At 52.2% G+C, this 16,261-nt stretch overlaps 1 protein-coding gene across 1 annotated transcript in view; it reads left to right on the top strand.

Moving 5' to 3' along the window:
- Window positions 1–16,261, top strand: part of LOC115134014 (metallophosphoesterase MPPED2) — a 38,552-nt gene that overhangs the window by 20,667 nt on the left and 1,624 nt on the right. The window contains exon 5 of the mRNA XM_029667518.1: window positions 15,519–15,634. Within this exon, the coding sequence (XP_029523378.1) occupies window positions 15,519–15,634 (116 nt within the window). The remainder of the gene's footprint in view (window positions 1–15,518; window positions 15,635–16,261) is intronic.

The raw sequence follows: 16,261 nt of genomic DNA, 5'->3' as shown, positions 1-16,261 counted from the left end.
AAGAGGACCTTGTCAGAGCTTAGCTTGTGTGTGTTGTGTGCACACGTACAGGTGTGTGTGTTTGTGTAGTGACAGAGAGAGAGGTGATGATCATATAGCAGCAGGTCCAGACAGTGGCTGTTATTTCAGGGCTTTAATGTCTGCTGCCTGCCTGCTACGGGGGTCAGGGTGGGAGTCAGCCAGCAGAAACGTTAGCCTAGCAATGGTGAAAGATTGCACCCCTGTGTATAACCCAACACGCTGCGTGCTAAAGCAGGCACTGGGCTTTATTTACTCTGCTATCAATCACAATCAAGCTGCCACAGGCCTCTTAAATAAGAGGTCCAGGCACGCAGATTAGGACCCAGAAATATTTCAGGGTTCGATACTGTGACCAAGACTGTTTGACTTGGCAGTGCGACACATTTTTTGTTTATCATTGTTTATTCAAACAGTAATGTTTAATTGACCAAAAATGAACCAACTTTCTGAAGAGGAAAAACGGCAGAGGAATACCCCTGTGCGTGTGCAGTGCCCGTGCAATTTGCGTAGCCGTTAGCGATGTTACTGATAGCCTAATCCTATTCGGGTATATGGAAATGCAAGTAGCCTGTGCCTACCTGGGAAAACCATAATTATTTGCATCAATCCAGTGGCCATTTGTAGAGCCCAACTAATATAGGATTTTTAGGTCCGATACTGATTTTAGGGATGCAAACTCCACTGATCACCAATATATCTGACGATATGTGACCGACCTCCTTGATTCTGACTTATGTAGCAAATTTTGAGAAACAGACACCTCAAGTCCTCAACTGGCAGCTTCATTAAATAGTACCCGCAAAACATCAGTCTCAACATATACAGTGAAGAGGCGACTCCGGGATGCTGGTCTTCTAGGCAGAGTTGCAAAGAAAAAGCCATATCTCAGACTGGCCAATAAAAAGAAAAGGTTAAGATGGGCAAAATAACACACACTGGACAGAGGAACTCTGCCTAGAAGGCCAGCATCCCGGTGTCGCCTCTTCACTGTTGATGTTGAGACTGGTGTTTTGCGGGTACTATTTAATGAAGCTGCCAGTTGAGGACTTGTGAGACGTCTGTTTCTCAAACTAGACACTAGTGTACTTGTCCTCTTGCTCAGTTGTGCACCGGGGCCTCCCACTCTTTCTATTCTGGTGAGAGCCAGTTTGAAGGAAGTAGCACACAGATGAGATATTCAGTTTCTTGGCAATTTCTCGCATGGAATAGCCTTCATTTCTCAGAACAAGAATAGTGTTTCACTGTACGTGTTTCAGAAGAAGGTTCTTTGTTTCTGGACATTTTGAGCCTGTAATCGAACCCACAAATGCTGATGCTTCAGTTACTCAACTAGTCTAAAGAAAGCTAGTTGTATTGCTTGTTTAATCAGTACAGCAGATTTCAGCATAACATAATTGCAAAAGGGTTTTCTAATGATCAATTAGCCTTTTAAAAAGATAAACTTGGGTTAGCTAACACAACGTGCCATTGGAACACAGGAGTGATGGTTGCTGATAATGGGCCTCTGTATGCCTATGTAGATATTCCATTAAAAATCTGCCGTTTCCAGCTACAATAGTCATTTACAACATTAACAATGTCTACACTGTATTTCTGATCAATTTGATGTTATTTCAATGGACAAAAAATGTGCTTTTCTTTCAAAAACAAGGACATATCTAAGTGACCTCAAATGTTTGAACGGTAGTGTAAGTTGCTAGCACAGATTGCTTGCTTGCTTGCTTGCTAACTACCTTGCTGGCCAGATAGAGCCTTACTTCATTGCTAGCCAGGTAACGTTAACCAAGTGAGCATGTGATGACGACAGGGTTGCTTGCTTGGTGATGTGTACTTTTGATTATTTACTTATTCAAATATGCTGTCGCTGGCTGTGGAAAGCTACTCACGTTAAACCACCATGACCACTCTTACTCTCACGTCGTGACTTACTGAATGGTGAATGATGTTCAATGAGCAGCTCTTAGAGCTCCCTCTTCAGGCAACCATTGAAAAATTCACATATTTGTTCATTCTGTGTATATAATATCAGCACTTTATCGTTGGAATAAAGACCTATACAAATATTGCTGTGAAGGCTCATTTTTAATATCGGTCAACCGATTTATCGGTCGGGCTCTTGCCATTTGTTTTGAAAACACCACCACAATTGCTCTACAAACATAGGTAGCACTCCATAAACTAAGCTTTCCCTAAAGTAGCCTAAATTGAATTAAATTGCCAAAATGGTATACCCTAATTAACCTACTCCTGTCTATACAGAAGTAAATAAAATAATTCATAATAGGCTACTACACCAGAGAGCATGATTTGGTCACAGAGGATCATTAGGTTTAAAAAATAACAATGTTTTAAATCACAATGCCTACAGTCAGAAGGGCCCACAATTTGGGCGGCGCATGCGGCAAATACCACAGGATTGTTGAGTTGTGACTGTCAGTGAAAAGTAGAGGTCCTTCCGGGCATATCACAATAGTTCATCATAGTTTTGAAAGCAAATGGCTATATCTGTTAAGAGAAGACGAGGAGATGAGGGAAAAAATGATTTCATCAATTTTAGAATAAGGCTGTAACCTACCAAAATGTGGATAAAGTTAAGGGGTCTGAATACTTTCTGATGGCTCTGTATATGGATCAGACAACGTCGTTTTTATGGATCTGTTTGTCAGTGTCAGCACAGAAGAGTAGGCTACCCTGTAATTGTTGTCATAAAAGTTAGTGTAGAACCCTGGGTTAGATTTTTTTATCTGCCCCAGTCAGGGCAGACAGTGGAGTCCAGACTTCCACATCCTGATGGATCATTCCCCTGCAGGAGATCACAGCAGTGACCAGAGGTAGTCAATCAGTTAGCCTAGTGATGACAGCCAGGGTGGGAGAAGACACATCTTGTGTCTACGTGGTCAAGCTAACCACAATCTCCTACCCACAATATTCTCCCTCCTGCTTCCTCTTATCCTCCACCCTGCTCCCACTTTCCCTGCTCCCCCCCCTACTCCATCTTCTCCTCCCCCTCCCACTCCCTCTTCCCCTGCTCCCTCTTCTCCTGCTCCCTCTACTCCCTCCCCCTCCTAATCCCACTTATTTATGCTCCCTCTTCTCCCCCTCCTGCTCCCACTTTTCCTACTCCCCCATCCTGCTCGCTCTTCTCACCCCTTCTGCTCCTACTCCCCCCATCCTGCTCCCTCTTCTCCCCCTCCTGCTCCCTCTTCTCCCCCTCCTGCTCCTTCTTCTCCTACTCCCCCCCATCCTGCTCCCTCTTCTCCCCCTCCTGCTCCGTCTTCTCCTACTCCCCCCATCCTGCTCCCTCTTCTCCCCTCCTGCTCCGTCTTCTCCTACTCCCCCCATCCTGCTCCCTCTTCTCCCCCATCCTGCTCCTTCTGCTCCTACTCCCCCCCTCTCCCTGCTCCTTCTGCTCCTACTCCCCCTCTCCTGCTCCTTCTGCTCCTACTCCCCCTCTCCTGCTCCGTCTTCTCCTACTCCCCCTCTCCTGCTCCTTCTGCTCCCTCCCACCCTCTCCCGCTTCTCCTTCTCCGTCTTCTCCTACTCTCCCCCCTCTCCTGCTCCGTCTTCTCCTACTCCCCCCTCTCCTGCTCCGTCTTCCTCCTACTCCCCCCGTCTTGTCCTACTCCTCTCCTGCTCCGTCTTCTCCCCCTCTCCTGCTCCGTCTTCTCCTTCTCCCCCCTCCTTCTCCTTCTGCTCCTACTCCCCCTTCCTGCCCCCTTCTCCTTCTGCTCCTACTCCCCCTCTCCTGCTCCTGCTCCTCTTCTCCTACTCCCCCCTCTCCCCTCTCCGTCTTCTCCTACTCCCCCCCCTCTCCTGCTCCGTCTTGTCCTACTCCCCCTCTCCTGCTCCGTCTTCTCCTACTCCCCCTCTCCTGCTCCGTCTTCTCCTACTCCCCCCCTCTCCTGCTCAGTCTTCTCCTACTCCCCCTCTCCTGCTCCTTCTGCTCCTACTCCCCCTCTCTGCCTGCTCCGTCTTCTCCTACTCCCCCCTCCTGCTCAGTCTTCTCCTAATCCCCCTCTCCTGCTCCGTCTTCTCCTACTCCCCCCTCTCCTGCTCCGTCTTCTCCTACTCCCCCCCTCTCCTGCTCCGTCTTCTCCTACTCCCCCTCTCCTGCTCCGTCTTCTCCTACTCCCCCCTCTCCTGCTCAGTCTTCTCCTACTCCCCCTCTCCTGCTCAGTCTTCTCCTACTCCCCCCTCTCCTGCTCAGTCTTCTCCTACCCCCTCCCCTCCGTCCCTGCTCCGTCTTCTCCTACTCCCCCTCTCCTGCTCCGTCTTCTCCTACTCCCACCCTCTCCTGCTCAGTCTTCTCCTACTCCCCCCTCTCCTGCTCCGTCTTCTCCTACTCCCCCTCTCCTGCTCCGTCTTCTCCTACCCCCCCTCTCCTGCTCCGTCTTCTCCTACTCCCCCTCTCCTGCTCCGTCTTCTCCTACTCCCCCTCTCCTGCTCCGTCTTGTCCTACTCCCCCTCTCCTGCTCAGTCTTCTCCTCTTCTCTTCTCCTACTCCCCCCTCCTGCTCCTTCTGCTCCTACTCCCCCTCTCCTGCTCCGTCTTCTCCCCCTCTCCTGCTCCGTCTTCTCCTACTCCCTCCTCTCCTTCTCCGTCTTCTCCTACTCCCCCCTCTCCTGCTCCGTCTTCTCCTACTCCCCCTCTCCTGCTCAGTCTTCTCCTACTCCCCCTCTCCTGCTCCTTCTGCTCCTACTCCCCCTCTCCTGCTCCGTCTTCTCCTTCTCCCCCCCTCTCCTTCTCCTTCTGCTCCTTCTCCCCCTTCTCCTTCTTCTCCTACTCCCCCTCTCCTGCTCCGTCTTCTCCTACTCCCCCCCTCTCCTGCTCCGTCTTGTCCTTACTCCCCCTCTCCTGCTCCGTCTTCTCCTACTCCCCCTCTCCTGCTCCGTCTTCTCCTACTCCCCCCTCTCCTGCTCAGTCTTCTCCTACTCCCCCTCTCCTGCTCCGTCTTCTCCTACTCCCCCTCTCCTGCTCCGTCTTCTCCTACTCCCCCCTCTCCTGCTCCTTCTGCTCCTACTCCCCCCTCTCCTGCTCCGTCTTCTCCTTCTCCCCCTCTCCTTCTCCTTCTGCTCCTTCTCCCCCTTCTCCTTCTGCTCCTACTCCCCCTCTCCTGCTCCGTCTTCTCCTACTCCCCCTCTCCTGCTCCGTCTTGTCCTTACTCCCCCTCTCCTGCTCCGTCTTCTCCTACTCCCCCCCTCTCCTGCTCCGTCTTCTCCTACTCCCCCTCTCCTGCTCAGTCTTCTCCTACTCCCCCTCTCCTGCTCCTTCTGCTCCTACTCCCCCCTCTCCTGCTCCGTCTTCTCCTACTCCCCCCCTCCTGCTCCTTCTGCTCCTACTCCCCCCCTCCTGCTCCGTCTTCTCCTACTCCCCCCCCCTGCTCCTGCTCCAGTCTTCTCCTACTCCCCCTCTCCTGCTCCAGTCTTCTCCTACTCCCCCCTCTCCTGCTCAGTCTTCTCCTACTCCCCCCTCTCCTGCTCCGTCTTCTCCTACTCCCCCTCTCCTGCTCCGTCTTCTCCTACTCCCCCTCTCCTGCTCCGTCTTCTCCTACTCCCCCTCTCCTGCTCCGTCTTCTCCTACTCCCCCTCTCCTGCTCCTTCTGCTCCTACTCCCCCTCTCCTGCTCAGTCTTCTCCTACTCCCCCTCTCCTGCTCAGTCTTCTCCTACTCCCCCTCTCCTGCTCCGTCTTCTCCTACTCCCCCTCTCCTGCTCCGTCTTCTCCTGCTCCATCTTCTCCTACTCCCCCCTCTCCTGCTCCGTCTTCTCCTACTCCCCCTCTCCTGCTCCGTCTTCTCCTACTCCCCCTCTCCTGCTCCGTCTTCTCCTACTCCCCCTCTCCTGCTCCTTCTGCTCCTACTCCCGCCTCTCCTGCTCCCCTTCTCCTACTCCCCCTCTCCTGCTCCGTCTTCTCCTACTCCCCCCTCTCCTGCTCCTTCTGCTCCTACTCCCGCCTCTCCCCTCTACTCCCCCTCTCCTGCTCCGTCTTCTCCTACTCCCCCTCTCCTGCTCCGTCTTCTCCTACTCCCCCTCTCCTGCTCCTTCTGCTCCTACTCCCCCTCTCCTGCTCCGTCTTCTCCTTCTCCCCCTCTCCTTCTCCTTCTGCTCCTACTCCCCCTGCTCCGTCTTCTCCTACTCCCCCTCCTGCTCAGTCTTCTCCTACTCCCCCTCTCCTGCTCAGTCTTCTCCTACTCCCCCTCTCCTGCTCAGTCTTCTCCTACTCCCCCTCTCCTGCTCAGTCTTCTCCTACTCCCCCTCTCCTGCTCCGTCTTCTCCTACTCCCCCCTCTCCTGCTCCGTCTTCTCCTACTCCCACCCTCTCCTGCTCCTTCTGCTCCTACTCCCCCCTCTCCTGCTCAGTCTTCTCCTACTCCCCCTCTCCTGCTCAGTCTTCTCCTACTCCCCCTCTCCTGCTCCGTCTTCTCCTACTCCCCCTCTCCTGCTCCGTCTTCTCCTACTCCCCCTCTGCTCTGTCTTCTCCTACTCCCCCTCTCCTGCTCTGTCTTCCTACTCCCCCTCTCCTGCTCCGTCTTCTCCTACTCCCCCTCTCCTGCTCCGTCTTCTCCTACTCCCCCTCTCCTGCTCCGTCTTCTCCTACTCCCCCTCTCCTGCTCTGTCTTCTCCTACTCCCCCTCTCCTGCTCGGTCTTGTCCTTACTCCCCCTCTCCTGCTCCGTCTTCTCCTACTCCCCCCCCTCTCCTGCTCCGTCTTCTCCTACTCCCCCTCTCCTGCTCAGTCTTCTCCTACTCCCCCTCTCCTGCTCCTTCTGCTCCTACTGCCCCCCTCTCCTGCTCCGTCTTCTCCTACTCCCCCTCCGGCTCCTTCTGCTCCTAATCCCCCTCTCCTGCTCCGTCTTCTCCTACCCCCCCCTCCTTCTCCGTCTTCTCCTACTCCCCCTCTCCTGCTCAGTCTTCTCCTACTCCCCCTCTCCTGCTCAGTCTTCTCCTACTCCCCCTCTCCTGCTCCGTCTTCTCCTACTCCCCCTCTCCTGCTCCGTCTTCTCCTACTCCCCCTCTCCTGCTCAGTCTTCTCCTACTCCCCCCCTCTCCTGCTCAGTCTTCTCCTACTCCCCCCCTCTCCTGCTCCTTCTGCTCCTACTCCCCCTCTCCTGCTCCGTCTTCTCCTACTCCCCCTCTCCTGCTCCGTCTTCTCACATTTACATTACATTTAAGTCATTTAGCAGACGCTCTTATCCAGAGCGACTTACAAATTGGAGCGTTCACCTTATGACATCCAGTGGACAGCCACTTTACAATAGTGCATCTAAATCTTTTAAGGGGGTGAGAAGGTTTACTTTATCCTATTCTAGGTATTCCTTAAAGGGGTGGGGTTTCAGGTGTCTCCGGAAGGTGGTGATTGACTCCGCTGTCCTGGCGTCGTGAGGGAGTTTGTTCCACCATTGGGGGGCCAGAGCAGCGAACAGTTTTGACTGGGCTGAGCGGGAACTGTACTTCCTCAGTGGTAGGGAGGCGAGCAGGCCAGAGGTGGATGAACGCAGTGCCCTTGTTTGGGTGTAGGGCCTGATCAGAGCCTGGAGGTACTGAGGTGCCGTTCCCCTCACAGCTCCGTAGGCAAGCACCATGGTCTTGTAGCGGATGCGAGCTTCAACTGGAAGCCAGTGGAGGGAGCGGAGGAGCGGGGTGACGTGAGAGAACTTGGGAAGGTTAAACACCAGACGGGCTGCGGCATTCTGGATGAGTTGTAGGGGTTTAATGGCACAGGCAGGGAGCCCAGCCAACAGCGAGTTGCAGTAATCCAGACGGGAGATGACAAGTGCCTGGATTAGGACCTGCGCCGCTTCCTGTGTGAGGCAGGGTCGTACTCTGCGGATGTTGTAGAGCATGAACCTACAGGAACGGGCCACCGCCTTGATGTTAGTTGAGAACGACAGGGTGTTGTCCAGGATCACGCCAAGGTTCTTAGCGCTCTGGGAGGAGGACACAATGGAGTTGTCAACCGTGATGGCGAGATCATGGAACGGGCAGTCCTTCCCGGGAGGAAGAGCAGCTCCGTCTTGCCGAGGTTCAGCTTGAGGTGGTGATCCGTCATCCACACTGATATGTCTGCCAGACATGCAGAGATGCGATTCGCCACCTGGTCATCAGAAGGGGAAAGGAGAAGATTAATTGTGTGTCGTCTGCATAGCAATGATAGGAGAGACCATGTGAGGTTATGACAGAGCCAAGTGACTTGGTGTATAGCGAGAATAGGAGAGGGCCTAGAACAGAGCCCTGGGGGCCGCCAGTGGTGAGAGCGCGTGGTGAGGAGACAGATTCTCGCCACGCCACCTGGTAGGAGCGACCTGTCAGGTAGGACGCAATCCAAGCGTGGGCCGCGCCGGAGATGCCCAACTCGCAGAGGGTGGAGAGGAGGATCTGATGGTTCACAGTATCGAAGGCAGCCGATAGGTCTAGAAGGATGAGAGCAGAGGAGAGAGAGTTAGCTTTAGCAGTGCGGAGCGGAGCGCCTCCGTGATACAGAGAAGAGCAGTCTCAGTTGAATGACTAGTCTTGAAACCTGACTGATTTGGATCAAGAAGGTCATTCTGAGAGAGATAGCGGGAGAGCTGGCCAAGGACGGCACGTTCAAGAGTTTTGGAGAGAAAAGAAAGAAAGGATACTGGTCTGTAGTTGTTGACATCGGAGGGATCGAGTGTAGGTTTTTTCAGAAGGGGTGCAACTCTCGCTCTCTTGAAGACAACAACCTGCCCGCTTGACCCTATTCCCTCCTCTCTTCTCCAGACCATTTCCGGAGACCTTCTCCCTTACCTCACCTCGCTCATCAACTCATCCCTGACCGCTGGCTACGTCCCTTCCGTCTTCAAGAGAGCGAGAGTTGCACCCCTTCTGAAAAAACCTACACTCGATCCCTCCGATGTCAACAACTACAGACCAGTATCCCTTCTTTCTTTTCTCTCCAAAACTCTTGAACGTGCCGTCCTTGGCCAGCTCTCCCGCTATCTCTCTCAGAATGACCTTCTTGATCCAAATCAGTCAGGTTTCAAGACTAGTCATTCAACTGAGACTGCTCTTCTCTGTATCACGGAGGCGCTCCGCACCGCTAAAGCTAACTCTCTCTCCTCTGCTCTCATCCTTCTAGACCTATCGGCTGCCTTCGATACTGTGAACCATCAGATCCTCCTCTCCACCCTCTCCGAGTTGGGCATCTCCGGCGCGGCCCACGCTTGGATTGCGTCCTACCTGACAGGTCGCTCCTACCAGGTGGCGTGGCGAGAATCTGTCTCCTCACCACGCGCTCTCACCACTGGCGTCCCCCAGGGCTCTGTTCTAGGCCCCTCTCCTATTCTCGCTATACACCAAGTCACTTGGCTCTGTCATAACCTCACATGGTCTCTCCTATCATTGCTATGCAGACGACACACAATTAATCTTCTCCTTTCCCCCTTCTGATGACCAGGTGGCGATCGCATCTCTGCATGTCTGGCAGACATATCAGTGTGGATGACGGATCACCACCTCAAGCTGAACCTCGGCAAGACGGAGCTGCTCTTCCTCCCGGGGAAGGACTGCCCGTTCCATGATCTCGCCATCACGGTTGACAACTCCATTGTGTCCTCCTCCCAGAGCGCTAAGAACCTTGGCGTGATCCTGGACAACACCCTGTCGTTCTCAACTAACATCAAGGCGGTGGCCCGTTCTTGTAGGTTCATGCTCTACAACATCCGCAGAGTACGACCCTGCCTCACACAGGAAGCGGCGCAGGTCCTAATCCAGGCACTTGTCATCTCCCGTCTGGATTACTGCAACTCGCTGTTGGCTGGGCTCCCTGCCTGTGCCATTAAACCCCTACAACTCATCCAGAACGCCGCAGCCCGTCTGGTGTTCAACCTTCCCAAGTTCTCTCACGTCACCCCGCTCCTCCGCTCTCTCCACTGGCTTCCAGTTGAAGCTCGCATCCGCTACAAGACCATGGTGCTTGCCTCACGGAGCTGTGAGGGGAACGGCACCTCAGTACCTCCAGGCTCTGATCAGGCCCTACACCCAAACAAGGGCACTGCGTTCATCCACCTCTGGCCTGCTCGCCTCCCTACCACTGAGGAAGTACAGTTCCCGCGCAGCCCAGTCAAAACTGTTCGCTGCTCTGGCCCCCCAATGGTGGAACAAACTCCCTCACGACGCCAGGACAGCGGAGTCAATCACCACCTTCCGGAGACACCTGAAACCCCACCTCTTTCAGGAATACCTAGGATAGGATAAAGTAATCCTTCTCACCCCCCCTTAAAAGATTTAGATGCACTATTGTAAAGTGGCTGTTCCACTGGATGTCTTAAGGTGAACGCACCAATTTGTAAGTCGCTCTGGATAAGAGCGTCTGCTAAATGACTTAAATGTAAATGTAAGACGGAAGGGACGTAGCCAGCGGTCAGGGATGAGTTGATGAGCGAGGTGAGGTAAGGGAGGAGGTCTCCGGAAATGGTCTCGAGAAGAGAGGAGGGGATAGGGTCAAGCGGGCAGGTTGTTGGGCGGCCGGCCGTCACAAGACGCGAGATTTCATCTGGAGAGAGAGGGGAGAAAGAGGTCAGAGCACAGGGTAGGGCAGTGTGAGCAGAACCAGCGGTGTCGTTTGACTTAGCAAACGAGGATCGGATGTCGTCGACCTTCTTTTCAAAATGGTTGACGAAGTCATCTGCAGAGAGGGGAGGAGGGGGAGGAGGATTCAGGAGGGAGGAGAAGGTGGCAAAGAGCTTCCTAGGGTTAGAGGCAGATGCTTGGAATTTAGAGTGGTAGAAAGTGGCTTTAGCAGCAGAGACAGAAGAGGAAAATGTAGAGAGGAGGGAGTGAAAGGATGCCAGGTCCGCAGGGAGGCGAGTTTTCCTCCATTTCCGCTCGGCTGCCCGGAGCCCTGTTCTGTGAGCTCGCAATGAGTCGTCGAGCCACGGAGCGGGAGGGGAGGACCGAGCCGGCCTGGAGGATAGGGGACATAGAGAGTCAAAGGATGCAGAAAGGGAGGAGAGGAGGGATGAGGAGGCAGAATCAGGAGATAGGTTGGAGAAGGTTTGAGCAGAGGGAAGAGATGATAGGATGGAAGAGGAGAGAGTAGCGGGGGAGAGAGAGCGAAGGTTGGGACGGCGCGATACCATCCGAGTAGGGGCAGTGTGGGAAGTGTTGGATGAGAGCGAGAGGGAAAAGGATACAAGGTAGTGGTCGGAGACTTGGAGGGGAGTTGCAATGAGGTTAGTGGAGGAACAGCATCTAGTAAAGATGAGGTCGAGCGTATTGCCTGCCTTGTGAGTAGGGGGGGAAGGTGAGAGGGTGAGGTCAAAAGAGGAGAGGAGTGGAAAGAAGGAGGCAGAGAGGAAGGAGGCAGAGAGGAATGAGTCGAAGGTAGACGTGGGGAGGTTAAAGTCGCCCAGAACTGTGAGAGGTGAGCCGTCCTCAGGAAAGGAGCTTATCAAGGCATCAAGCTCATTGATGAACTCTCTGAGGGAACCTGGAGGGCGATAAATGATAAGGATGTTAAGCTTGAAAGGGCTGGTAACTGTGACAGCATGGAATTCAAAGGAGGCGATAGACAGATGGTTAAGGGGAGAAAGAGAGAATGACCACTTGGGAGAGATGAGGATCCCGGTGCCACCACCCCGCTGACCAGAAGCTCTCAGGGTGTGCGAGAACACGTGGGCGGACGAAGAGAGAGCAGTAGGAGTAGCAGTGTTATCTGTGGTGATCCATGTTTCCGTCAGTGCCAAGAAGTCGAGGGACTGGAGGGAGGCATAGGCTGAGATGAACTCTGCCTTGTTGGCCGCAGATCGGCAGTTCCAGAGGCTACCGGAGACCTGGAACTCCACGTGGGTCGTGCGCGCTGGGACCACCAGATTAGGGTGGCCGCGGCCACGCGGTGTGGAGCGTTTGTATGGTCTGTGCAGAGAGGAGAGAACAGGGATAGACAGACACATAGTTGACAGGCTACAGAAGAGGCTACGCTAATGCAAAGGAGATTGGAATGACAAGTGGACTACACGTCTCGAATGTTCAGAAAGAATCTTATTGACTAAAATGATTAAAATGATACAGTACTGCTGAAGTAGGCTAGCTGGCAGTGGCTGCGTTGTTGACTTTGTAGGCTAGCTGGCAGTGGCTGCGTTGTTGACACTACACTAATCAAGTCGTTCCGTTGAGTGTGATAGTTTCTACAGTGCTGCTATTCGGGGGCTAGCTGGCTAGCTAGCAGTGTTGATTACGTTACGTTGCGTTAAAAGAACGACAATAGCTGGCTAGCTAACCTAGAAAATCGCTCTAGACTACACAATTGTCTTTGATACAAAGACGGCTATGTAGCTAGCTACGATCAAACAAATCAAACCTTTGTACTGTAATGAAATGAAATGAAAATGTGATACTACCTGTGGAGCGAAGCGGAATGCGACCGGGTTGTTGAGTGAGGAAGTTCTATTCGGTAGACGTTGGCTAGCTGTTGGCTAGCTAGCAGTGTCTCCTACGTTAAGGACGACAAATAGCTGGCTAGCTAACCTCGGTAAATTAAGATAATCACTCTAAGACTACACACTCTAAACTACACAATTATCTTGGATACGAAGACAGCAAAGACAACTATGTATCTAGCTAACACTACACTAATCAAGTCGTTCAGTTGAGTGTAATAGTTTTTACAGTGCTGCTATTCGGTAGACGGTGGACGTTAGCTAGCTGGCTAGCTGCTGGGCAGATAGCAGTGTAGACTACGTTAGGACGACGAAATACGATAATTACGCAATTATCTTTGATACAAAGACGGCTATGTAGCTAGCTAAGAAGAAATTGCTAAGATTAGACAAATCAAACTGTTGTGCTATAGTGAAATGTAATGAAATGTAATACTACCTGCGGACCGAAGTGCGAATGCGACCGCTCGCTCCAACCCGGAAGTACTCCCCCCCTCACCTGCTCCGTCTTGTCCTACTCCCCCCCCTCTCCTGCTCCGTCTTCTCCTACTCCCCCTCTCCTGCTCCGTCTTCTCCTACTCCCCCTCTCCTGCTCAGTCTTCTCCTACTCCCCCCTCCTGCTCCGTCTTGTCCTACTCCCCCTCTCCTGCTCCGTCTTGTCCTACTCCCCCTCTCCTGCTCCGTCTTCTCCTACTCCCCCTCTCCTGCTCCGTCTTCTCCTACTCCCCCCTCTCCTGCTCCGTCTTCTCCTACTCCCCCTCCCTCGCAGCATGGGAAGATAATACCGCCCTCGGGTCCTGGGGAGCATGCCCCTCCCCCTTTCCTCCCCCCACCACATCCTGGCTATTACTGGCTTCCATATTGAGAAGCACAGCTCATTGTTCATATCTCGTCTATGTCTGCTCTGCTGGGTTGGAGTGCGACAAGAGAGACGCCGGGGAAACGTAGGATTTATCTACCCGCTGGTGTCAGCAGTGGGATCAGGTCTAACACAGAACAGATCTGCTTTGAATCACAGGGTTGGAGAAGGCAGTGTATCCCAGCCTGGAGGAAAATACACTACATCACCAAAAGCATGTGGACACCACCTGCGAGTCGAACATCTCATTCCAAAATCATGGGCATTGATATGGAATTGGTTTCCCCCCTTTGCTGCTATAACACCCTCCACTCTTCCGGGAAGGCTTTCCACTAGATGTTGGAACATTGTTGCGGGGACTTGCTTCCATTCAGCCACAAGACCATTAGTGAGGTCGGGCACTGATGTTGGACGATTAGGCCTGGCTCACTGTAGTGTTAAGATTTCCCTTCACTGGAACTAAGGGGTCTTGCCCAAACCATGAAAAACAGCCACAGACCATTATTCATTATTCGTCATGATTCATCACTCCAGAGAACGTGTTTCCACTGCTCCAGAGTCCAATGGCGGTGAGCTTTACGCTGTACTCCAGCCGATACTGGGCATTGCACATGGTGTTCTTAGGATTCTGTGCGGCTGCTCGGCCATGGAAACCCATTTCATGAAGCTCACGATGAACAGTTATTGTGATGACGGTGCTTCCAGGGGCAGTTTGGAACTCCATAGTGAGTGTTGCAACCAAGGACAGACGGTTTATTTCTGCGCACTTCAGCACTTGGGAATCTCATTCTATGAGTTTGTGTGGCCTACCACTTCGCGGCTCAGCCGTTGTTGCTCCTAGACGTTTCCACTTCACAATAACAGCATTTATAGTTGTTCGGGGCAGCTCCAACAGGGCAGACATTTGATGAGCTGGCTTGGTGAAAGGTGGCATCCTATGGCGGTGCCACTTTGAAAGTCACTGAGCTCTTCTGTAAAGCCATTCTACTGCCAATGTTTGTCTATGGAGATTGCATGGCTGTGTGCTCGATTTTATACACCTGTCAGCAACGGGTGTGGCTGTAATAGCCGAATCCACATATTTGAAAGGGTATCCACATGCTTTTGTGTATATATAGTGTTTAAAGGTGCAGTCAATATGAATGGGCTGTTTGTGAGCTACTCCGTGCATGGCTGTGTCAGACCCTTGCTACTGCACAGTGGGGGCTGTATCAGAAATGCTGATACTGTATGTAACACAAGACCATCAAAATCTTTATGTACATTTGAAATGAACGTGGCAATAGTGGCATGGTACGAGTTCTGTTTTCATCTCGATTAAAGCTATACAATAAGAAATGTGCAAGATGCTAAATCAGACAGCGTGTGAGTCTCAAACTTGGCCCAGAGCCTCACCTGCAATGGAACGGCTCTTGGAGTGAAATACATAGTTGATCTGAAGGGAAGTATCAATCGGCAGTGTTTGTATGTGGTTAATAATGTCCCCCTAGGCAGCAGCAGCCCTGTGTTGAACCCTCCAGAGAGATCTCCCCCATGCATCACGGTGTAGCCTAGACTGTTCAGACAGGTTGATGAATGCACTGCGGGCCATATCAGTCATATAACCGCAACTATCAGCGTTCATTTAGTCCAGACCAAATAGCTTCCACTTCAACCCCTCCCTCCTCCCCCCATCTCCCCAACCTCTTCCAGTTGGCTCTGGCCAGAATTAGCCGTGACCTTGGCCTGACGTGTGCCTTTCTGTCTGCCCATTATGGCCGGGGCAATCTCTTTACCTCCATGTGTCCCGGCTGTCGGTAAATAAAGGCAGTAGTCAGACAGGACAGTGCTGCCCATACTGCTGTGTGTCAGGAGGCCAGGGTCCCAGGGGAGACATGAAACTCTTATTAACATGCTTCTTCTCATTGGTGCTGACAGCTTAATCCATTTCCAGTGTTTGGATGACCTCTGTTATGCTGTGGCACGGGCCAGAATGAATGTCCTAGTCGTATGATAACCCTCTATCTCCCTCAATGGCTGGCTGTCTCCTGCCCCCCCACTCCCCGGGCGCTCTGACTCCCGCTCGCGCTCCCCCTCTCTCCCCCTCGCGCTCCTTGTCTCCCCCTGGGCACTCTGCCTCCTGCTCGCGCACTCTCCCTCGCTTCCCCTATCGCTCTGCCCTCCCCCTAGATCTCTCTCTTGTGTGCAGGTGTGTGTGATGTATATTTCTTTATATAACTGTTTCTACTGTGTGTTCCTACAGGACACCGTGGTTTAATGGCTGGGGTTTTAACCTTCCCCGCGGCCAGTCTCTATTGGATAAGTGGAATCAGGTTCCAGAGGGCATAGATGTTCTCATGACCCACGGACCTCCCCTCGGTGAGTTTACTTCATAGAACCCCAGAACACCCCATTCTACAGCCTTTCCCAAAGACTGCTAAAACAGCTTGCACTTATGAATTTGCCAGTATAGTTACTGTCACTCATTAATTGAACTACTGGAAGAAATGGAAGCAGATATAGGGTGACATTTTTCTTATGTTAAAATGAGCAACAAGCTACAAAGACTGTGCAATGACGAGTTTGGTATTTTTCGTCTGTTTAAAATGGTGTGTAGGTGTAGCTGAAGAATGGGAGTGTAACATCAGGTCCAACTGAACAGGTTTTCTTTGTGACCATCAACAACTTCTAATTCATTTACTGAGATCGCCTATATGATCCATTCAAACATTCACAGCACAGATAACGGTAATACCGCATCATTGTTTTGTAGTGTAATTCGGGTTCTCCAGCTCGCCTTCATTACATTAAATCATTGAGATTAGTTATTCAAATATTCCATCCATTTACTCTCGCAGAGAGTTTCACTTCCTGATAAAGTGCTTGAGGATAATGGCAAACTTCACAGATTGTGTCTAAAACTTTGCGTTTATCTGTGCATTTATACAAAAACGTTAAGATATGGAAACTGTCACCCTTAGTTTGTCTGACCTGTCTCACTATGTT

Source organism: Oncorhynchus nerka, linkage group LG9a, assembly GCF_034236695.1.
Source record: "Oncorhynchus nerka isolate Pitt River linkage group LG9a, Oner_Uvic_2.0, whole genome shotgun sequence".
Lineage (NCBI taxonomy): Eukaryota > Metazoa > Chordata > Actinopteri > Salmoniformes > Salmonidae > Oncorhynchus > Oncorhynchus nerka.
The sequence above is the reverse complement of the archived record's forward strand: the minus strand, read 5'-3'. Positions and strand labels throughout refer to the sequence as shown.